General features: G+C 29.1%; 1 protein-coding gene across 1 annotated transcript in view; it reads right to left on the bottom strand.

Moving 5' to 3' along the window:
- The window catches only part of LOC142324536 (neural cell adhesion molecule 2-like), a 1,211,812-nt gene extending 1,196,054 nt beyond the window's left edge, over positions 1–15,758 (bottom strand). The window contains exon 1 of the mRNA XM_075365375.1: positions 15,394–15,758. Within this exon, the coding sequence (XP_075221490.1) occupies positions 15,394–15,481 (88 nt within the window). The 5' untranslated portion in view covers positions 15,482–15,758. The remainder of the gene's footprint in view (positions 1–15,393) is intronic.
- Between the last annotated feature and the right edge of the window lie 9,519 nt (positions 15,759–25,277).

Raw genomic sequence — 25,277 nt, 5'->3', positions numbered from 1 at the left:
TAATTTTTTCAGTTTTAATAAACCCAACTCGTTTCCTGTTAAAAATTTGTTTTCGGTAAAATGGATGCGAAATTTAAGTATATGTATATATAAATATATTACTAAAATCCTCAAATTCCGTAATTTTAAGGTCTTCAATGCTCTTTTGGACATTTCAGTTTTGTTAATATAAATTACAGCAATCCTTTTGCAAATTTTAATCCTTAGTACTAATTTTCAATCGAACAACTAAAAATAGTAATAGTAAAACTATTATACTATTTTCCAAACTGAACATAGGCATTTTATTTTATTTTATTTCATTTAATCGCCCTTACAACTATTATGTGAAAGCGACATAGCTGTTTCAAGGCATACTTTTCTCATCAGGTTTTATAAATTTTTGTAATGTGAAAATACCACCGTTTTTAATTATTAACTATTAACCGATGTTAGAAAAATTACAATTAAGTAGATTGCATAATCAAAATTAATGAAACAGAAATAAATTCATCAATTATAATCATTTAATATAAAAAATATTTAAGAATTATTCGCGTTGATAGAATAATACAACCAACAGTTAATTCACCAATAATGAAAATCATCACTTAGTTCCCCACTGCAAGGAGTACCTGACCTGGGTTTGTTCAAGACAAATACCGGTACAGTTTGTAAATACAATTTTTTTTTATTTAAATTTTTCATTTACAAAGTTACATTACACTGATAAGCCCACTAATGACTTTTATTTGTTGATGCTATAAATAAAATTATAAAAAAAAGAAAATATAAATATACGTTAAATTAATTAAATGAATTAAACTGAACTAAAATCAGAGATTGAAATTCAACTGTACACTGATTAACCATAACTAAAATAGTTATACAATTAATATAATATATTGCTAGATGTTACAAAAGTAAAAAACAAATTATGCCAATAGAGACTTACATCCTTTTTTTTAGGAAAATAAATAAATTCACATACACTCAATTTAAAAGTAAAATTCATTTGTATTATAATTAAATGGAAACGATAAATGAATAAAACAGAAAAAAACCAGTCTCAATTGCAGCGTTTTGTTATCTCATTTATCAGTATAATTAGTTACTGGAAATAAAAAGTAAATTTATAAAACCGAATAATAATTTTGCGTGAAATTATCTGCGCTATTCTGAGAATATTAATGTCTCATTAATGTAATGAGACATTCAGAATTTATCGTTCTATTACTCTAAAATCAGGTACTCTGTATAATATTAAAAGAGTATGAATATTTAGTGCTCTAAAATAAAGACATTATTTTTTTATAGTTGGCAACGACATTTTTTAACCCTTGCATACGGCAAAAAATGAATTCTTATCCGTGTGATAGATTTGATAATTATTACCTTCCAATTACAATTTTTGAATTATTTACCACCATATTTTCTTATTTAATGAAAAAATAATAATATTACAGAGCAAATTTTGAAAAAAGTTGTAATTTTTTTTAGAATCTTTTGCTCTATGCCGGACTAAAGTGAGGGTTCTGTGAATCTCCTCTTCTAAAACAATATTTAACTGTAATAATTAATAATTCTAATGCGAAGATTAATAAATAATAATAATACGTTTTAATTATAAAATTGCAATAATCTGAAAGCAAAATGTTTATAATCGCTTGATATTTCTGACATGAACCATGTTTAAAATCACACCGAAACATACCGGTACCAGAAAGTTGTTGCGTAACGAAAAGGTCTGCATCGTCCTCCCTTAATAACTCCCTAACTATTAGTCTCAGAGACCTAAATTCGGTGTCATTTTATACTTACATGAACAGCTCGCTGATACAACTTTGAGTTCGCGTCACTGGCGATCGGGCACAGCGCAGATCGGCCAAACCTGGAGCTCTCGCTTATTTCCATTCAGTGTACCTTACGACATAGACGTAATAACGCGGGTATTCGTGTGTTTGGGTTTAGAGTTTGTCGAGATAGGTCGGTTTAATTAATAATAATTAAGTGTATTTTGGACAATATTTACGTGTAAAAAAGTAGACAAATTTAATATGTCAGCCTCAGCCCGCGAAAAAACAAAGCCGGAAATATAAATTACGCATATTTTTTGAAAGGGGAAGTTATGGGCCACGCACAGGTACCAAAATTTCCGGTGCCGAGCGAGCGACACTGTTTTGGGAGCGTCGTAAAGATGGAACGGCGCGCTCACTGAGCGACGCCGACGGCATGGCACGAGCACCTCTACCGCGGCTTATTATGCCTTATGCCTCTTACTTCTCATATGACAGACCAATTTTCAACAAAACTGTCATCGAATATTAGTCGAAATAAATGTCATGTAACATTTAGGGTCTGTTTTATTTTAAAATTAAATTAGTACGCACTCAATGTCTTAATTTTATTTCACTCGCTGACATACAGACCGACAAATCTATATGTATAATTGGCCAAATGAAGAATTAAAATTTTCCAGTGGAGACTTTTTATTCAAGTTTTATTCAAAATAAAATACGATGATGGCTATCTCATGTAACTCTACAGATAAGATGGTCGGTCTGTAGCACGGAGGAACTTCATCCAAGGTCTGTAACGTTAAACCAACGGCCGTGCGCACCAACACACCCCCACGCGATTCTCTTTTTGGCCCAAGGAGTGTTAGAGGAGGTGATGGATCAAAAAGAAAAAGTTACAAATCAAAAGTACGCAAACAGAGGGTTAATACATTTCCGCTAATGCTCGGCTGTTCGTTTTTGGCAACTCGATTTTAGGCCCGGCGCAAGACTACGGACAATTTGTTTTAAGGAGTTCGTTAGGGGAACAAATTGTTGCGCGTGCGCATTTCATTCCGTAACTAGTTTCGTGCTGACAACGTCAGTGCTTGTACAGTCAGCACAAGAAGTGAGACGCGATTTAACGTGTAACTATGTTTATATTGAGAATTTTATAACATAATTTTTTTCTATTTATATCAAACTGTAAATATGTCCCCTAAAAATCATGTAACTGGAGAGGCTCTTATCAATAATTGTGACTTTGACCGTACCGTCTCTGTAGCTGACTGAGTAATTGTCCTTGGTGAGAATATTTGCGTACTGCTCGTTTTGGAAATAGTAATTTTACGATTCACACAGTTGTGTAGAATTGCCAATAATAAACGACCGAACTCTACCTTCAACCTTAAGCTACCACCTACAACAGCCACAACCTTTAGCTCTGTCTATAACAACAAGCTTGCTCGTAGTAATTATTTAATATCCACCAGCTCTTACAATTAAAATATTCTTCTGCGTTATTCAAGAGTTATTTGAAAAAAAAATGTACAAAAATTATGGCATATTACGCAAAATGTGCCCGATTTCCCCCTATTTTTTAGGTAAAGGTAAGAAATTTGTTAGATTTTATTTGATTATAATATGTATATCATTTCATAATTTTAATTAGTAATGACATGACAAACGCTTATCAAGAAAAGAAGAACTTTCCGCCAACTTGTTAAGTTAAAAATGTTAAGATATGTAAACAGCTGGTTCAAAGTGTTGTACTGCGAAACAAATGTATACAATATAATCTGATCTTTGTAGTAATTAATTAATATTTTCATTGTAGTATGCACGTACCGATGTAATAATGTACTTGATTAAATGTTTAACTTAACCTACCAGCTAGTTAACTCAATATCAGATCCTTCATTATTTAATATGTAGTGAAAAATTAAACTGCTAGAAAGAAATTAATTTTTCATAAAAATACAGAAAGATAAAAAAATCAGGTTGTAGAAATCAGGAAATATTTTGAAATTAAATGTTCAGAGCAGAATGGAAATAAATATTGAAGGGCGTCAAACCCCGTTAAGTATCGGATGATGGAAAAAATATTAAAAATACATGGTTACAATATTACAATAATTTTTGACATTTTTTAAACTGTTATTAACCTTATTTTTTAAAGGATATATTTAGCCTTATTTCTGAAAGGATTCCTTTTTGGATATCTGAAAGAAAAGCGTTTCTAAAAAAATAAAAAAATAATTAGTGAAGCATAGAGTTGGAATTTAAAAATTCCAATGAGGTTGCATTTAGAATATCTTGATAAGTACATATTTTTTTTGTAATGAAAATGTAAATTTGATTAATCTGTGATTACGCATAATTACTGGCGAATTTGATTAATCGCCTCCACGATTGGAAAAGCCATGTATAATTTTTATTTAACGTTAATTAGACGAGGTTAGCGAGTGTAGGTTATGTTTGGTTAAGATACATAAATAAATATATACATATATATATGCATGTATTAATGTGTAATATACTATATGTGAGTATAAAAATGAATATCGGGTTTTTAATGTTATGTAATATTAAGTTTCTTACATTGATATACTATTATTATATTCTATATAAATATATATTATTCTACGTAATTTACGTAAAACTTAAAAATATTGCATAGCTTTAAAACCCCAATATTCATTTAGAAACGCATTATAATAAAAAAATAATACAAAAACGTTATTTTTTTAAATGTAAACAAGTCTTAAACATTTTTAAGAGAAGTAAAAAAAAAAAATCAAATATTATTACTCTTAATAAACTATTTAAATTGAGATAAAATTGAATAATATAAATAAAAGACTATTATTAGCTGTGCATAATTAATTAGTTTAATCCATACAGAAATAAAAACTTAAATCTTAAAGATATATAATTTTAAAAAATAGGTTAAGAATAAACTTGGAATTTCTTCCAGTTGAATTTCTTTAATAAATCGCTAGAATTAAAAAAAGTGCTTGATCAAAAAGATTTCTATAATAATTAATCACGGCATCTTGATTGTATATCTTAAAATCATTCTTCTCCGTCATCTGAAGATGAATCCAGTTAAAAATAAAATAAAGAGCATAAACAAACAACTAAAAGAAATCTGAAGGAATTTTAAATCCCATAATTGATAGTTTTCTATAACTTACATTTAAGTAGGTTTGATTTTATAGCATTATCCTCATATATCTTATTTTCTCTCTATTAATAAAGAATAAATATTATTTTCACAGACTAAGGGTTCAAATCGTTCTGCATCCTTTTAAATCTATTATTAATGAATTTCCAAATACTCAAATTTGTTTATATTTAGAATATAACACTAAAAAGAAATCTGCAAAGATTCCCTAAAACACACTACTTATGAAAGAAGGTATCAGAAATCAGTAATTGAATAATAATAACATATGAAAAAGAAAAAGATTGAACTCCCATCTACGCTTTGAGACAAACAGCATAAACTTTAGCATTAGTGTAGAAAAAAACTGACAACACAGTTGTAGGACTTTCCCGTCACGAGATCTGTGGGTTGTTTCTGATGCACGAATTACCACACAACTTAATTAAAAATATTTATCATTCTATATAATATTTTTTTCGTTTTTGTAATTCAATTATTCCAACTATGGCGCCCGCGCATACCGTATTTAATTTGCGAGTGTGGCGGTATTAACGGCAACAATCGGTACTAACTAAATTAATGTAATTTCACAATTTACATAGAACAAACTTTGCTTGTACGGTCGGCAGACTGGTGTAGCCGCTAGGCTTAACGCACCAGGTACTGAGTCAACCGGTCGATCGAGTTCGAGACCCAGACAGACCTAGTTTTTTTTTTACACTTAAATTTATATTTAAAGTGAAATTATTTAAATATTATTATTTAAAATTATTTAAATTAATGATGTTAAAGTACAATTTAAATTCGGAGTAACAATAGAAGGTGAAAAGATAAAGATGCTACGATTTGCTTATGATATAGCAATTCTAGCTGAGAGTAAAAAGGATTTAGAAGAAACAATGATTGGCATGGATCTTCATCCAATGAAAATAAACAAGAACAAAACGAAAGTAATGAAATGTAGTAGAAATAATGAAGACGGACCACTGAATGAGAAATAGGAGGAGAAAAGATTATGGAGGCAGAAGAATTTTGTTATTTGGGAAGTAGAATTACTAAAGATGGACGAAGCAGGAGCGACATAAAATGCCGAATAGCACAGGCGAAACAGGCCTTCAGTCAGAAATATAATTTGTTTACATCAAAATTAATTTAAATTTCAGGAAAAGATTTTTGAAAGTATAAGTTTGGATTATCGCTTTATATGGAAGTGAAACTTGGACAGGATAGGAGTATCCGAGAAGAAAAGACTAGAAGCTTTTAAAATGCGGTGCTATAGGAGAATGTTAAAAATCAAATGGGTGGATAAAGTGACAAATGAAGAGGTGTTGCGGCAAATAGATGAAGAAAGAAGCATTTAAAAAAATATAGCTAAAAGAAGGGACAGACTTATAGGCCACATATTAAGGCATCCTGGAATTATCGCTTTAATATTGGAGGGACAGGTAGAAGGAAAAAATTGTGTAGGCAGGCAACCTTTGGAATATGTAAAACAAATTGTTAGGGATGTAGGTTGTAGGAGATATACCGAAATGAAACAACTAGCATTAGATAGGGAATCTTGGAAAAAAAATTTTGCAAAAAAAAATTTTTGCTAATATTGTTATTTTTTAATTATTAACAATGTGCCTAAAAATAAGTTATAATCTTAATTTGGCGAAATCTTGAGATGCTGACCTTGATCTACAACCGCATACCATTGATCTTTTAAGTTGAAAATTTAATGACATCAATTCCCCGTATACGGAAGTAATCTGACCAAGTTTGGTCAAAATCGGTCCAGTAGTTCTGGAGATATAGAGTGATTAGTGGCCAACACCGAATCACCGAAAACACATACGACGAACATTAACATCCAGAAAATTTCCATCCGGTTTTTTGAGTTCCTAAGTGTCAAAACATCAAGATCCGGTGTTAACCGCGTATACCCAAATTGGTCGGATTACGATACGACCATACTTTCTCTTCTAGAGCTGTAGATCTGCTACAGCCCTACCTAGACAGGAAAGTAAAATTCAAAAAAATGAAGTTGATCATAAATTTGTCATAAAAAAATAAGTAAAATTATAATAAAATAAGAACTTTCGATTAGGACTATGAATTAAGGCATCCACTATTTTTTCATGCAATACCAAATGAAAGAGTAAAAGATAAAGACTTAAAGAAAAAAAACAAATATTTTACGATGGACTAGAAAATATATTTAAATTAGAAGACAAACGCAGAACAGAATGAAAGGAAGAAAAATTCATTATATACAAATGTGAAATTCGTTCGCCGAAACAAGTTTAATAATCCAAAGTACTCGTTTATCACCTGGATTTTTCATATAAAATAACTAAACTTGGAGAACAAACCGGTTGTAATGTTAAAGAGTAGGAAGAATCGTGTCTATTTTCCCGTGACTTCTTCTCCCACCGAGCTCTTTTTATCGTTTGACACAATCGTAGTCCTCTAGCTTTCCACCAGATTCCCATTTTCTGTTTTTTTCCAACTTTATCCCTGCCCAGGGGCCCTTGGTCCCAGTTATGTGTCCGTCCGTTGGAAATTTTGATACACTTAGTTCTCCTCCCACTATTTACAGTAAATTAATCCATTTATACGATTGGTGGAAAAATCGTACTTACCTCATGGTGTATAATCTGTTTCTTATAATACAAAATCTTTTTTGTATATTTTTGTGTTATGAATTACGGCAAGAAATTTTAGTAAATTTTTCTTACCAAGAAAAAATTATCTAATATTATTTATAAGTATTTTTCTCTGTGTTACTACAGTTAATAAAGTTTAATGCTTCAAACTGACTCTTGATTACAATGAAATACGTCACTAATTTGAAGGTGTAAAACATGAAGGTATACGTGTACCGTTGAATTAACAAATTTAATGTACGTTATTTGTCAGTCAGAATAATTGGGACCATTTTCATTCAATCTTAAACTCTTAAATAATCATAATATTTTATAACATTGTATATATTAAGTATCACCATCGATAAGTTATACAAGTCTTTTTCTATCAAACATGTGAATTCAGTTGCAATAATCCACGTTAAATACGCTACACATTTTTACTTATAAACTTATGATTACAAATATATAAATAAGCCATTTAAAAAAAAAAAATAGAAATAAACATTTTCGTATATCTGTTTACATTTATCCAAATAATAACGATAAAAATACGCTGATTATGTTTTAAAATTATTTTAAGAATTTCAAAACACATAACCTACAAAGATTTACTTAATTAAATGGATTCCCTTTAACTGAAATTCTGTTATACGGTTTTTAAATAATCTCTAATAATAAGAAAAACATTTTTTAATTTCTGAATACGTATCTTATCATGAGTTAAATACGCACTCAAATATTAAGAAATTCACTTCAAAATTTTCCTTTTATTATGCTCCAAATTTGATTATGCGTTAACTAGTACTTTGAACTACGTAATAAATAAAAGAGGAAGTTAATTTATTGACTACCTTTTATCCTTTGAAATAGTGCTCTGATCAAATATTTTCAATTGTTTCCCATGTTCCTTCCAATTAGAAAACTTTTGAGTAGTTCTTTTATGCTGTTCCAAAAATAGAAACTTGTAAATTTTATTATAAAAAAAACAATTACGAATCAAATTATTTAACATAAATGTATAAAGTAGTTATATTATTTGTATAAATTAAATCTCCACTACCAACAATTTAAAGTGTAAATACTAGTACTTTCGGAGCTGTTACTCCATCTTCAGGGATTTTCTAAAAAAATGTTAATTTAAATTCAAATCAATAATAGTTTTTAAATTAAACTGTTATGTTCACAATTTTCAGCCGTCAAGAATAATATTGCGACTATTATTATTGCGACTATTATATGATAATAGTCGCAAACATAGTACAAACATGAAGTTACTATCTTATTGACGTACGAATTAATTCTATTCTTGACGACCGACTGTTATGAACATAACAGTTTAATTTAAAAAAATTATTGATTTGAATTTAAATTAACATCATTTAGAAAACCACTGAAGATGAAGTAACAGCTCCGGAAGTACTAGGATTTACATGTTTTAAATTGTTTGTAAGTGGAATTTTAATTTATACAATTGTATTAATACCACCGGTGCCAAATGCTTAGTAAAGTTATATTATTTTCATTCAGAAGAATTAGTAATTAACCAGTTAAACAAAAAATTCCTAGTTTAAAACGTCCCTTTCTGATTTTGAAACATTTCTTTTAAAAATTATTATATTCTGAAAGATAAATTTAGAGATAACATCGCTGTTTATCTAATAGATGCTCTTTTACCAATAAAACGCTAAAAATTCATACCTTTGCATAATAGCATGCCAAGCTATCCGAAATGTAGGTTATAATTTAAAGCAAAATAGTTGGTATTATAAACATAATTACTTATATAAAATATATAATCCTACACATAAGAGCAAAGGAATGAATATGAACACTGTTTGCTTTAGGAAACTAACATAAGTTTTGCCATAAAAACGACTCTGTAAACAAATTTTCATTACCGAAAATGGCTGTATTAAGAGGCAAATTTATATCTTCACGTTAATAGAAAATGAAGCCACAATCTAAAATCTACTTTCACTTAACCTGGATGAATATTAAAACGAAAGTTTAAATTACGTTTCAGCACTGCAACAACACCCTCTCGAACACGAAACTATTTGTTTTACGATTTGCAAAATAAAAAAACAATTCTTGAGCAGTTCTGCGTTCTGCGCAATAAGACCGCCTTCTCGTTATTTTATTTTGTTTTAGCTCCGCTCAAATACATATCCAATCATCATGTACCTCAAAATGGGTAACGACCGTAACGTTACCTGAATACGCCGAACGACATTGCTAACAATAGATACCGCAGACAAAGAAACGTTAACGTTCCAATTGGCAGCACCATAACGAACGATGCTTCTAATTTGCCTTTCTCAAATATTTTCAACCTTAAATTGAGCGTAACTGAAGAACAAGTCAAAGAATTGTCATCATTTTCGTTGCCGGCTTCCGTGGCGCAAGTGGAAACGTCTCGCTTTTCACCCGGAGGTCCCGGGTTCGAATCCCGGTCAGGCATGGAATTTTTATACTCGCTAAAAATCATTCATCTCATCCTCTGAAGCAATACATAACTGTGGACCCGGAGGTTTCAAAAAAAGAAGAATTTTCATCCGATTTTCACATGCACAACTTCAGATACACACTATTACAGCATAAATAAATTTCAAAGAAATTGATGTAGTAGTTTTGGAGAAAATGTTATACATAAGCCACGATTATTTTATACATAATGAAACCACGATTTAAGTGAATGTTATTTTCGGACTCATACCTCAAAAGTAAAGAAAATTTATCTTCACCCTCCGCCCATCAAAGCTCGCGACCGAAAGTAATACTGTAATGTTATTCGAGAAGTCGGTAAAAAAAAGTATTATTCCATAAAACAAATATATCTTATTCTCTATAAATAATAATTTTTAGAAATAAATATTATGTTTTTTATGTTAAAAATTGAATCTTTATCTCCAAAAAGTGACAGCTTCCGTATGCATTTGATAGTAATCGTAATAAAAAAAAAATTGATACCTAATTAATTTTTATAAACGGTCAGACACTCATTACAATTCAAAACTAGCATATAGTGTATAACGTAAATAAATAATTAATATTAACGATGGACAGGATGACATGACCAATTAATTATTTTAACTAGATAAAATTTACAACAAAAAAAATAAATAAAAAATTTATATATAAATGTATATAAAACCAATTAAATTTTTAAGCTAATAATATTACATTTTAATTATAATAAACATGACGGATGAGAATTTTATCAGAATAAATGACTATGATAATTTACTAGTTATAAAAATTAATACTGTATTTCATGTAAAAATAAATGTTTAAAGTTCAATTAAATGTAATAAATCTGTAAATCAAAATACTCATGTTATTAATTATATAAAGTTGCGTTCATTATTATTTTTAAAATTCGTAAATATTGGAAACAGAATTAATATAATGAATTTTGAAATTTTAGTTAGTATATTTATTTAATTTATTATTTTATTTATTTATTTTACTTGATATATTTATTCCTAAGGATTTTGTGGAATATATTAATATAAACGGAGATAATAATCAGTCTTCTATGGTAGTAAATAAGCCTCTATTATATTTTTAAAAAAATATTTCTTTTTTTTATAAAGAAAAACAGAATATACCTTAAACAGAATTTTTGAAATATGAATAATTAAAATATTCGTAATAACAACTACATTGGAAGATTAACTTTATTTTTGTCGTCAACGAATATTTTTCCGAGGTTTTTCTGAAATTAGGCCGGAAAAAATTAGTGGAAATTTTACTTTTTGATGCTCTTACTGACGTCACCTGTTATAGGAGTAACAGAAATCAGATATATAATTAAAAATTATTACTAAAAAGATTAAAACAAATGTAATGTAATGTAAAGAAGATAATAAAAAATTAAATAGTCAGGTATGTAATCTTATCATACGAGAATGAATGCCAGTAAGAAATGTGTATGGAAAATTTAGAAAAAGATTCTTAAATTATATTTTTTTAATATAATCCTTTTCGTGGTAGTTAAACATTGTCAATGGGATAAACGGAAAGGAAGAGAGGCCTTTAAAATTTTATTTTGTAAGAGACAGTTGAGAATTATATGGGTGGATAAAAAATGAAATGAAGACGTCTCAAGATGAATAAGAACCGAGACAATATGTTGTAGACGAACTAAGTTGGTAGGTTATATATAGGGTATCTAGATTTAATTACTTCGGCAATAGAAAGACGTGTAGAGGTTAAAAACAATATAGAAAGACAAATAACGTATAAAAAAAATGATTGACAATTAAAATTTATTATTATTATATATATATATATATATATATATATATATATATATATATATCATCAGCAACAAAATATAACAATTTTTATAAATAATAGTACTTAAAAATATATAAATAAATGCAGATAGATCCACAATAAAAACTTCAACATTTTTTCGGAAAATAATAAGATTTGCACATCCTTTATCTCTTAATTGATTCTCTATCTCCAAATTCTTTTGCTGTTGGCAAAACAACTTTAATAACTTTTTTGGTGGTAAAAATTTATGAAGTTGTGTACACATAAATACTGGTATTTATCTGTAATCACGTATACTTTATTAATTTATTCATTAAGATATAACACGTATTTGTCCAATTAACAATGAAGTTAAGTAATATCGGATATGATTATTAAACGCATAGATGGCATTTCATTACAATATAGTAATGCGGAAATCAACTTTTATTAAGCTGACCACGAAAAGACAGCTCCTCAACCCCACTAAAACTTGCAAAATCTAAGAAAAGGAAGTAAAAAATTTAAGTTAAAAAAAGAAGTGAAATAAATATTTTTTTTTTGTTTACCAGAATTAATTTTACTATCATGAACTCATTTTTAAGCATAAACCTTACATTTTTTTTTAGAAATTAACATAATTTTTTTCTCAATTTTTTTTGTTTTTATCCTGCGGCACCACCATTAGGTATTGCTTCAGAGGATGAGATGAATGACAAGTAGCGTGTGAAAATGCCATGAGTGACCGGGATCCGAACCCGGGACCTCCAGATGAAAGGCCTCAAACAAGTTGTGTAAATGAAAAATAACAAATATATATTGACATACTGCGACTTAAGTATTAAAAAAAGGAATAGTATTGTTTTTGGAAACAGTGAATTAGATAGCCGACTAATGAATAAATAAATCAAGAAGTTCGTTAGAACTTCGCCGGTAAGAGTCCCCAGAACTGGACAGCACAACAGTTAACAAACTATGTTTACAGTTCTAAACATAACCTAACCAAAAAGTGAAATGAAAATGAGGAAAAAATTTAAAAAATTAGCACGAAAACATTATATTTCAGTTCAATTAGATTGGAATAAAAAATACTTTCAAAAGATTCCTCGAATTTTGTTAGATCACGTTTTTTTCTTCCAATTTGATGAACCGTGGGACTCGAATATGTTTTTTCCTCAAAAAGGTGGGTTTACGAATCGCGATGCTAGGTAGCAGTACATGATAGTAGTACTAGGTAGCTTACAAAAACCTGATAACTTACTTGAAATAATAAAATCTAAAAGAAAACATACTATAGCTTGTTTTAATAGTAAATGCTCTCATGTAAATGAAAGTACTGAAGATCAAACATTTTTTTAATTCCCAACACTTCATTACAAAAAAATAAATGCATTAGTTTACAAGAGATTATAGCTGCTAATAAAACACAAAAAAACACGAACAGGAAAGTGTTGCAAAAGTGGAAACAAAGATTTGTTACATAAAACAGAAATAAATTTGATCGGTAAAATTTGTATTATACTAGTAAAACTATTTGAACTAGTTGATCGAAAAATAAAAAAATGTTTATTTAATAATAATATAAAACGTGTCCACAGATACGATAAAAATCGAGGGTTACACTTACAAAGTAATAAGTGCAATAGTACATCATGGATCTTTGATTTCTGAAGGTCATTACACTATTTTTATTAAAAAAGGAAAAATATGGTATGAAGTCAAAGACATAAAAAAAAAATTGACGGTGAAATTAAACGTCTTTGTTCTAAGGCAATCGAATTTAATAATAAATTCATAAGATAATCAGTAATTCATAAAAAAAAATAAAAGAATATTCTAACAAAACAAGTGATATCAAAAAAGGTAAGACTCTACATTTCTATTATCAATATCCGTTATTAATTAAGAATTTTGTATAAAAAAAATACTTGTTACATATATGTAATATACAATAATAGATAATAAACAATGTTTCAGAGTTCCATATAATAGCAAAAAATAAATAAAAATTTGTTACAAAACTCTTACCGGCACGATTACATTTATTAAACAATGAATAATCATAAATATCGTATTATTTCTGTAAATGTGATATGTATTACATATAAATGAAATCGGGCCGGTAATTGTTTTTTAACAAATTTTTCTATTTTTTACTTATTATATGAAACTGTGAAATTGTTTAATTTGTTAATTATGTGAAATTGTTTATTATCTACTACTATATATCTATTGTCTATTACATATATATTTTTATATTTGTTTTTAAACAAAATTCTAAATTAATAACAGATTTTAATAATAGAAATGTAATGTCTTACATATTTTGAAATCAACATCATTTTGTTAAAATCAATTTTATTGATATTACAGAAATTTTCGTTTTTTGAGCGGAAGAAATGTTATCTGCGAGAGTCTTACCTTACGGTTTACAATTTCATTGACATTTTTTCTGATATCACTGCAATTCTTGTAAACAGCTCCGAAAGAAAATTTACGACGTTTTCTTTTAAACTGACAAATCACTTCATAGATAAACATAAAATTAATTGTAAGATTTTAATCAAATACTTATAAATTGTACATTAAAAGAGTCAATAAATGGTTCTTTTTTTATTAATCATCTATTACATATTTATACGTTAACCTAAACTGTCAAAAAGTAAAAACATTCCGGTTTTTATTCAATAAAATACACCAATTAAAAAAAATTATATCATTCGTTTTTAAACAAAAAACTACTTTTAAGTTAACTCGAAAACTGAAGAACAGTTGTTAAGTGATAAGAAAATTCAGTTTCACATGTAAAAGAACATACATTGAGCAATGTAAGGGTATTTAAATTTAAAGAGCATAAAATTGCATAAAAATGTCTTTCTTCAAATTATCCCAAACTAGCAATAATATTTACAATTACTCATAACAAAATGTTCAAACCCAGTATTTTAAAACATTATGGGCGTATCCTACCGTATCCATTTGAGCTTTGTATTATTCTGATTGTTAATAATATTCGTGTAAATTAAATATTTATTACATTAATAGCTCTAAATTGTAGATTTTTTTTGCTATTACAAATACAGAAAAATTATTTCAAAAAAGAAAATTTTTTCACTATTGATTAAAAAAAACGGTTATCTATCACATACATACACACAAACACATGCTCGCGCCCGCACACTCACAACACATAAAAAAAAGTTTGTTATAAATTTTTCTTTGCTAGCAATGTTAAATTTTGTATCAAAATGTTTGAGCTGATCTGGCACGGCGATTAATTGCATTTGGCAGTAACATGTTTGATACGGATGCATGTAACAGAAAGATCATACAAAGATAACAGTACAGCATTATTTTTATTTTATTTTATAAAAATTGATTTACAAGTAATACTAATAATATTAATACATAATAACAAATTTTTGTTCTAAATAAAAATTATAAATAAACTATGAAAGATCCGACTACTAAATATTTAAAATTTGAAATAAGATCCCAAGAATGTATGTTTAATATTTAAATACATTTTACAAAAAGATAATTAAATAGTATTGATAATTTTCCGTATACATACCTATTTCATCATGAGTTACTTTTGAAGGTACACTACAGGAACACAACGATATAAATATACTTAATCCGACGAAATTTCGACCAGCCATTTAATGATAAACACACACAATTTTTAAGTTTAGAATCAGTTGTAATTAACAATAAAACTAGTTAATAATACGTTAAGTTCATTACAAAATACCATCATGAAGTTATTATATAACAAAAAAAAAAATTGGTAACACACTATTTAATGTTAATTCATTTTAAAAAAAGTAGTAAAAAAAACGAACAAAAATGTAGTTTTGTTAAAACGAAATTATAAAAAGCCGAACGCAAGAAGAAGATGACGGACACTACTACACAACAATGAACCGACAGAGACGATATCACGTGGAATACTGGTAGTGCGGGAGGCACAAGCGCATATAGTTTGCGCTGACTACAGCATTGCTACCAACTTACCAAGCGAAAAAAATAAACAGATCTGCAGCTTCGTTGTCCCACCCATTGTATATACTATAGCCAAATCGCCACCACCTACGTAATCAGGTAGTCTAAACTCTACTGATATCTCAACGTGTAGACCACCACCTAACTCTATTCTACTTTGCATAAGCTGTCTTTTAGTACTAGGCGTTTGTTTTTTATTAACCCATCCTATTATACTGTACGCAGTACGCATCAACCACCTTGAGTAAGATTAATGCATAATCTAATATTACATAGTATTATGTTAACTAAACGGTAACAGAAGCAGTTATTCTTATCAGATACAGTTATACTTGATGAAGTACAATTTATTATTTTAACTGGTTAAAAAACAATCATTTGATGTTTCTTTCACATTAATGACTAATAGCGACTGGAAGAACATGATCTCGAAAAAGTTACTAAACTAACATGCGGAATATACTAGAGACTAATCCTATAAAATGATTTAAGGACTTTTTTTTTTAATTGCTGTTTTATTCTAAAAAGCAAGAAAGTATTACAAAGTTGTAATATTTTCTTGGCAATGGTATTTATTCTTTTATAGTGGAAAACAAATGATAAATGAATAAAGTTACCTAAGATTTATTTTTTTAGAGTGGGGAAAATTTATGATGAAGTTTTATTATAGAACTATCATTATATTTATGTTTAGAAAAAACTGAAAGAATTTTAAAAAATTCTAAAAATCGATATATTTAAATTTTTTTTTGCTCCCCACCATCAAAATCCCTTTGCAAGAAAATTTTATTATTTTTCTATGTGTATATGTTAAATAGAACTAAAAAGAAACTAAAAAAAGTACACAACAAATTAGTACAACTAGAATTAGTAAACCAGTTAGAATTAACTTTTAATAATATTAAAATTTTAAATAAACCAAAGTATTAAAAATCCAAAAAAAATTGATATATTTAAACTTGGTGGCTCCTCACCAGTAATACAGCTTCCAAAATATGTTTTTGGGTCATTGCACTACTACTATGCCATGGAAGGGATAAAAAGGTTTGTTTAAAAAATATGCAATAAATATAGAATAAAAAGTTTTATTCGATTTTTAGGGAAGGGGGTTTTTTATGGGCAAATTTGTTTTAATGATGGTAAGATAAGCATGCACGCATATCGTCAGCTTAATTTTGAGGTGGGGTCATATTTTCAAAATTCTGATAAAACTGACCCCAAAAATTCATTTACCCCTCACCAAAGATATCGATCCCAAAATTTTAATACGAAATGGTCCATGTACACGAGCCTCTGTGTCAAATTTCATCAGAATTGGTTCATCTAGTCAAAAGTTATTAAGCTTCAAACGAATCAAACTCGTACATACGTGCATACGTACGTACGTACGTACGATCATTACTCCCCCCCCCCCCACTTTTTTCGTGGTCCCTTGGTCATGAAACGTCGAGAAATTCAGAAATCCCATACTCCATTTTTATTTTCAAAAATCCATCCACCATACTCCGTCTTGTAGCACAGCTCTAGAACTGTTACATTAGGAAAGAAAAAATACTAATTATCTAGTACTAATATATTTTTTAAATATATATATTTATTTTCTTATAAAATAGATGAAATTTTGAGTTATGAACCTTGTTCCTGTTCAGCCTCCGGGAATCACCGTCAGGTATTACTTCAGAGGATGAATGAAGATGACATGTATGAGTGTAAGTGAAGTGTTGTCTTGTACAGTCTCAGGTCGACCAATCCTGAGATGGTTAATTGAAACTTGACTACCAAAACCCTGCCGGTATCCAAGATGTAGTATTCAAATCCGTATTAAAGAAACTGCCTTTACTAGGACTTTAACGCTGGAACTCTCGACTTCGAAATCACCTTATTTGCGAAGACGCGTTCACCACTAGACCAACCCGGCAGGTTGAGTTACGAACTATCTGAAAAATATTTATGTTTTATATTGGCAAATTCAGTGTTTCCAGGAAAGGTTTGATCCAGTTTCACAATTAAGTTTAGAAAAAAAGGTCACGAACTACTTACTGCTAATGGTTTCATTCACATTTTAATAGAAGGTTTTATAAAATTTACCCGTATCTATACAAGTTTGTAAATAATCTTTTAGAATTTTAACAAATACTTATATCAAATGAAAAATTGTAAACGAACTAGTTAGAATCAAGGATCCTATATCACGATGTCAAAATTTCATAAAAATAAAATAATTAAATATCGCGAAATGGGCAGATTGCAATTAGTGAAATGTTTGGGATATTTTAATAAAGAATAATTTGAAAGCTGGGACTTAAATTTGAATCTTAAATTTTATAAATAAAATTGTATATTGTTTTATGAATTATTTGTATAATTTAGTATTAAATAAATTAGTGTTCATTTTTTAAGTTGTTTTCATATTATTACAATGCACCTATAGTAGCCTCCGTGGCGCGAGTGGTAGCGTCTCGGCCTTTCATCCGGAGGTCCCAGGTTCGAATCTATAACAGGCAAGGCATTTTCACACACGCTATAAATCGTTCATGCGCAGTTTTTCGGTCACAAAATGTCCTAACATAAAGTACAGTGCGCTATTCGTTTAATGAATTTTATAACTAGGTATTTAGTGCAAAATTCGTGGCCGCTTGCTTATATATTCTGTTAACTATTCTACAGTCAAAATTCTTTATAATTTCTTTTTGTTTGTTTTGAACTATAAGTTACCTAAACAAATGTTAAATCTAATATATAAATGAGAAAATTTTTGACTAGTTCTGTCTGTCCGTTTGCAACAGTATCACGCAAGAACTGACCGACCGATTGCTTTAAATTTTTAAGTATATATTCGTGTTATCCCAAGGAAGGTTCTAAGCCACTGATCGAAGTCTGGCCCCTTTGGGATAAAGTTGTGAAGAAGTTTTCCTCGTCAAAATTCTGTGTACTTAATTACTATAGTTATTCTGTCTTTTGTAATTTAGTTTCTTTTTCAAATATTTTTAAATTCTATATACTTTGATTTTTATTTATCATTTTTACACTCACAACTTTGAGGATAACGATATCAGAGGAGGTCCAGGGGTCAGAGTGTCCCCAAATTCAGAGTAAATTTTTATTAAATGTAAAATATTTACTTTATTTTGTGATTATAAGTTTTTAAGCTGTAATGATAATTACAGCGTAATCTACAATCCATTCATGATATGAATGGATTTTTTTAACTACTTTTAATTTTTTCCTTCATTTAAAAATATGTTGTGATTTTTTTTAGAATCTTTTGTGTAAAATAGAATATAATTCTATTATATTTAAACATTTTTTTCAAAACATTAACTTTTAAAAGATCGTATTTTTTAAAATATATTTATCCATAATTTGAAAAAAAATCTACATAATAATGTAATATTTTTTAGCTTCAAAGAAATGTCCAACTTTTCTCCGGTTTTTATTAGAATTTAACAATATTGGTTTTCACTATATTTCAACAGAAAAAAATTGGTGGTTTTTAATAAAATTTCACCTGATAAATTAATAATCAATTTAGTCAAGAACCTACTCGTATAATAAAATATTGTTTCTAATTTTTATCAAAAAATTAAGTGTTAGATCTATAATTATTTATAATATTACATTCAATCATCGGAAATAATAGATCTAAAATTATTTGTATTACTACATCCAATAATCAGAAATAATAATATTTTATACATTTTAAATCCATAGTTTTAACGAATAACCTGTTAATAAGTATAACGGTTTATCAAATAATGCTAATATATTACGCCAGCAAGTAGACATTAAAATAAAAGTGAGTAAAAAACTTCAAATATAATTTGTTAAAGATAGGACCAGTTTAGTATTTTGAATCGTTAACTTTGCTTATAGGATAAAGTATAATACTGTTTATATTTCCTTTCGCAAATATTTTGAAATATATCATGTAATTATATTAAACTAGAAATGACCAGTATAAAATTAACAATAAGTGGGAATCAAGAAAAAACTAGAACGCTTATGAAGGAAGTTAATTATTGCTGTTTGAAGTAAGATAGATCAGCATCTGGCTATCACTGAGCTAAGAATGAAGGAAGGCATAATTGGTGTAGACGGAGAAAGCAAGACACTACAAACTCTGCCAAGTTGGACACACAGGTCACGTCTCTCACCGAAAGGAAAGCTCGACTACCACCCTAAAAAGTCCGGATGGGCAATCAGACTGCTATAGCAAGACGGGATTTGTGAGAGAGATTTAGTGAAGGTAGTGATTGTAGAAGAAAAAATAAAAAAGTGAATGCGTATTTTAAAGTAGAAAGTAGTAAAGAATAGGAATGTCAAGGTATTTACTGAATGCTGTAAATCACTTCGTAGTGCACTTTATGCTGATTAAAGATGAAGATTCAAAATGTAGCTGTGATTTAATAATATACTGTTCCTATTACAATGGAACTCCTTGATCGGTGTATAACTTTACCCCAAACCAGAGCAATAAAAAATTAAAATCAATTTCATCTAACAATTAACATCTATTTCAATCTTGGGCAAATCAGCTACCATGTTAGAGGCTAAATTCTAATGGAAAAAGCGACAAATATGTTTCAATATCCTCCATTTCTGACTAAACAAACGATAATGGAATAATGGATAATTGAAGACAAAAATTAAACCAAAAATAAAAGAAACGATCAAACGAACTTCTTTGAAATGTAGAAACAATCAATGTGGTGGATACCTCTCTCTCTCTCTCTCTTTCTATTTAGCCTCCGGAACCACCGTAAGATATTACTTCAGAGGATGAATGTGGGTGATATATATGAATGTAAATGAAGTGTAGACTTGTACAGTCTCAGGCCAACCATTCCTGCGATGTGTGGTTAATTGAAACCTATCCACCCAACAGCACCTGTATCCACGATCTAGTATCAAATCCGTATAAAAGTAATTGCTTTTACAAGGAAATATGGTGGCTAGTTAACTGTTTTCTTCGTAACTCATTTTTTTATGTAATTTACTAATAGGGAAAATAACTTTAAGACTTTTATTCGTAAATATTTTTCAAAATTCAACATTTCAGGAGCTCTCCTTGATCTCCATTTGAACAGTTAACATAAACGTTGAATATAAGTTTATAGCATCACTTTTTTTTTATTTTAGTTTCTGAACTGATTGATTAAAGAAAAATAAAAAATCCCTTTCGGTACGCCAGAAGGTGGAGGTAGATTTCACCAGTGCTAAGTACGGGATAAAATTATTTCCACCTTAAAGTTAAGAAAAACTTCAAATTTACTCAATACGATAATGTTTGCATCTGAAAAAAGTTTCGTATGTTTAGCATACGACAAGCCGCACGTTCTTACAATTCCAGTAACATTTTAGTCATCCCTTGCCGTAAGGGTTGGTCATGTCAAAAACTGTTTCAGGCAAAAGTTATATGTAATGTTTAGAGGACTAACGACCACTTTAAACCGATTCGATACTGTGCCTATTAAGTAAGGGAGGTATAATTTGTTTGTCTTCGGAAAACCATTTTTTCCACCCCCTGGGCCAATGGTTAGTGATATTAAAAAACTTTTCTAAAATAAGTTTTAGGACCTTATCCAAAGAATAGTAGGAACTTTAAACAAATTCGATATCTTACTTAATAAGAAAGTTACAGCGATATTTTATTTATTCGAAAAGCCCTCCCATTTCCACCCCTATAAATCGAATTCACCCATTAACGAACTCAACCGAAATTTTGGGTCATTATATTTTATGTATTAATTTGAAAGTGATCGGCGCAAAATTACGGCAGTCCCCAAGAAAGTGATATATATATATATATGTGTGTGTGTGTGTGTATATTAAAAAACTTTGGACTGATGGTGATTTTGGAGTCTGGGGGATGTGAAACGCGAAGATAAGTCGAAATTTTCCAGAATTCGAATCATGATACCCATTACAATAGGTATCTTTCTTTTGAAATCTACCTAAAAGTTCTACATGATATTTTACAACGAAAATTATTAAAAATTACGGGTTTCTGTATTAAAAAAAAAGAAGCTGGCCGCTATCTTGGAATAATAGAGTTAATTTAACAATGTGAATATGGTAATTCTAATTTATAAGAAAAAATAAGTAAAACTTTTCTGTGTAAGAAATAAATGTTTAATTTAAATAATAAAAACAAACAAATTAATAAAAAAATTTTAATATTTACTCTTATTTGTCTATTACAATTGAAAGGGATGTAGGTAGTCTCTGCTAATCAGTTTTTAAATACAATATCAACGTCCTGGAAACTTTGACATAAAGAAGGGCTGAAATGAAACACTTTTATATCTAAGTATAAATGTTAATTGCTTATGCAAACTATTTCGAATACTACGTTATTAAATTTTCACCTGCGTAAGTAAGTTTCTACTAGTATAAGACTTTTCATCTAAGTTTGCCACTATTAGTATTTCTGAAAGTGTAAAAAAAGTGTAGAAAAAAGCTTTGAACAGGGAACTTTTTCATATTTTTCACTAAGTATTACAAAAAGACATTTGAATTTTCCAGTTCACCTCTAGGCAAAGATAACTCCCATATTTTTAAAGATTCTTGCATAGTCTGCAATAAGGATACCGAAAGCAGCGCGTTATTTTTATTTCGCAGCGATCCTGCCATTTTTAGTTACCACCATGATTTGAACGTGTGATTAACGTTGTTTCGTTATTGAAGCATTATTTTTTTTAGAAACAATGAATCTGTTAAGGTGATGCAGAGAACCTTTTGCAAACGCTTCGGTCTCGGTTGACATACCACTGTTCCAGATAAAAAAACGATTTTGCGATTAATTTCTAGTCTTCTGCCATAAGATCGACATTGAAAAAAAAACCACTTGGTTGAGGTCGAAGTGTTACAATACCAGAAAATATCCATAAAACGATTTCAAATTGTTCCGCACGCAAACATGCAATTGTACAAGATTTCTGCTCGGAGTGTAAGAATTCTCCATACAGATCTTCAAATGCGTTCCTATTAAATGGTGATGACAAAAAATTAAATAAGATTGGTTCAATCGTAAATCTTTGTGGAAAAATCTTCAGTAGCTCCCCCATGCAGCTACTGTCCTTTTAGTGACGAAGCACAGTTTTATCTCTGCGTTAGCTTCAACAAACAGTAGCTTCGTAATTAGGCCAAGAGTAATCCTCGTAAACTGCACCAAGAACTACAGTACAATCCTCACGTTACTGTTTGGTTTGCAGTAGGTCAAATTTGGGAATTATTTTTTTTAGGAAAACGGTGTTGAAACTACCGTAAACTCAAACCAATATATAGAGATGATTCAGACCTTTCTGCTGTCCAGATTAGTCGGACTTAAAAATTCAAAAGATGCGTGGTTTCAGCTAGCTGAAGTCATAGCTCAACTTATTGGCGTTCGCTCGCAGTTTTAAGAGAAATATTTCCGGATCATTTAATTTTTTTATGAGCTGACGTGGAGTGGCCCTCTTGCTCACCCGAATTGACCCCACGTGATTTCTTTCTTTGAGGATATTTAAAAGAAGAAGGTTTTTATCGTTCTCATCTAAATAATGTGATACGGCAAGAAATCGCTGTGGGATTCTCCTGGAGATGTATCGAAGAGTACTGGATAATCATAGTATATCGCCAATGACGGTCGTTATTTAAGTGACGTAACTTTTGAAACCTAATTAAAAAAACTGCTCATATCTGCTTTTCAGTAATAAAAATATTTTTCGTGTAACTATTAATTTTTTTTTTGTTTTATTAATGATCAAAATGACTGAGTTACTTCTGCCCCACCCCATTTAGATTTCAATATAGCGGCCAACATATATATTTATTATATAGAATTCCTACTTTTTATCGTTTTTGATATAAAAATTCACTTTAGAACATTTTAATTTTTGGATATTTACTTCTAAATGCAAGTATTATTAAAACTATCATTATTGCACTAATAATCAATGATAAAAAAAAAAATTTAAATCGATAAATATTGTGGGACAAAAAAATGACGCAGATAATAAAAAGAATGATAAAAATCTCAGTGACTGTTGCTTAACGAAATTTGGTGGCACCCCTGAGACGATTAATAACATGAAAAAGCGATTTCCCTATTATAAAAAAGGGATTTAACCTTGACTAAATGAAACGATTAGACGTTCAGGGTTTTCATAGAATTCAATAAGGGTTTTCATAAAATTCATAGTCATTCAATCATTAAAAGAAAAGAAAATCTTAAAAATTACATCATTTTAATAACTCAGTATGGGAAGACAGATTATTATTAAAAACTGAAACATTTCTTGACATCATTTATGTTTCTTTTTTCTAGGATTTTTTTCAGTGACATATATTTAATAATCCAGGAATTATTAATTCCTGGATTAATATCGGTCGAAACCTTTAGCAGAAATTTTAACTTCTTAGATGAATAATTTTCTGGAAATTAATTTTCTAAACAGTCTAACTTACTTTACATTATAATTGTTTAAGTTAAATCAGCATCTATAGTCATAGGTTTCAGAGCCTGTAAATTTGCGGTTACATGTCACAGTTTCTAAATTGAACTATTTGTTTCTTAGTTTATAATAACAGTATTAATATGTCACACGTCTCTTTCAACTATTTCAAATACAAAAGTGGAGTATTTAGTTATTAATTATTATTCACTAAGGATTAATAAACTATGTGTGGCTTCTATGACAGAAGTTAGAATCCTAATATATAATTCAACCACACTGACTTTCTGAATAAGCCTTCTAATCCACGTGAAATTTTAACAATATGGTAGATAATAATCCGAAATACAAAACTAATAACATTATATATTGCAATAACACACGAAACAAAACTTAATAGACACGCCAAATCGTCTATAATTTTCCTATTACAAACCCTGTGATGTTCCATGACCATCGTCGTGGAATATCAGAGGGTTTCATTTCTACTAAGAAAGATATGTTTCTCAGTTGGTATGTGCTTCACTGACATGTATAACATAATAATATTATTAAAAAAAACCAACAAAAAACTCAAATCCTTAAAAAATAATAAAGTCTCTGAAGAAAATTTATTAATTAACTGCTGAATTGTTAAAACTAGCGGAACCAAATTCAATTGAAAAATCTATATTCAATCTTCTTAATATTATGGGATGAGAAAAAAATTTTCATAAATTGGAAAACTACCACAATTCATGCCTTACATAACAGGAAATAAAATTAACGTAAATAATTATCGGGAATTTTCCTTCTACCAGTCCCTTATTAAGCTGTATCCAAAATCGCCTTAACAGGGTCAAAAAATTGGATAAAAAGGATTTTAAGAGAACCTGAGGTTCTATAGATATAAAAACATTATTTAACACTCAAAAAGAATTCGGAGTCGATCCTAAAATCAGAAAACTAATTCAACGAACTTTGACGGACCTATTTCAAAATTTAGTTCACTAGTAAAATAGTTAAACCATTTCTGATC

This window comes from Lycorma delicatula, chromosome 5, assembly GCF_047948215.1.
Source record: "Lycorma delicatula isolate Av1 chromosome 5, ASM4794821v1, whole genome shotgun sequence".
NCBI lineage: Eukaryota > Metazoa > Arthropoda > Insecta > Hemiptera > Fulgoridae > Lycorma > Lycorma delicatula.
Note: the sequence above shows the minus strand (reverse complement) of the source record. Positions and strands in the feature narration are given on the sequence as shown.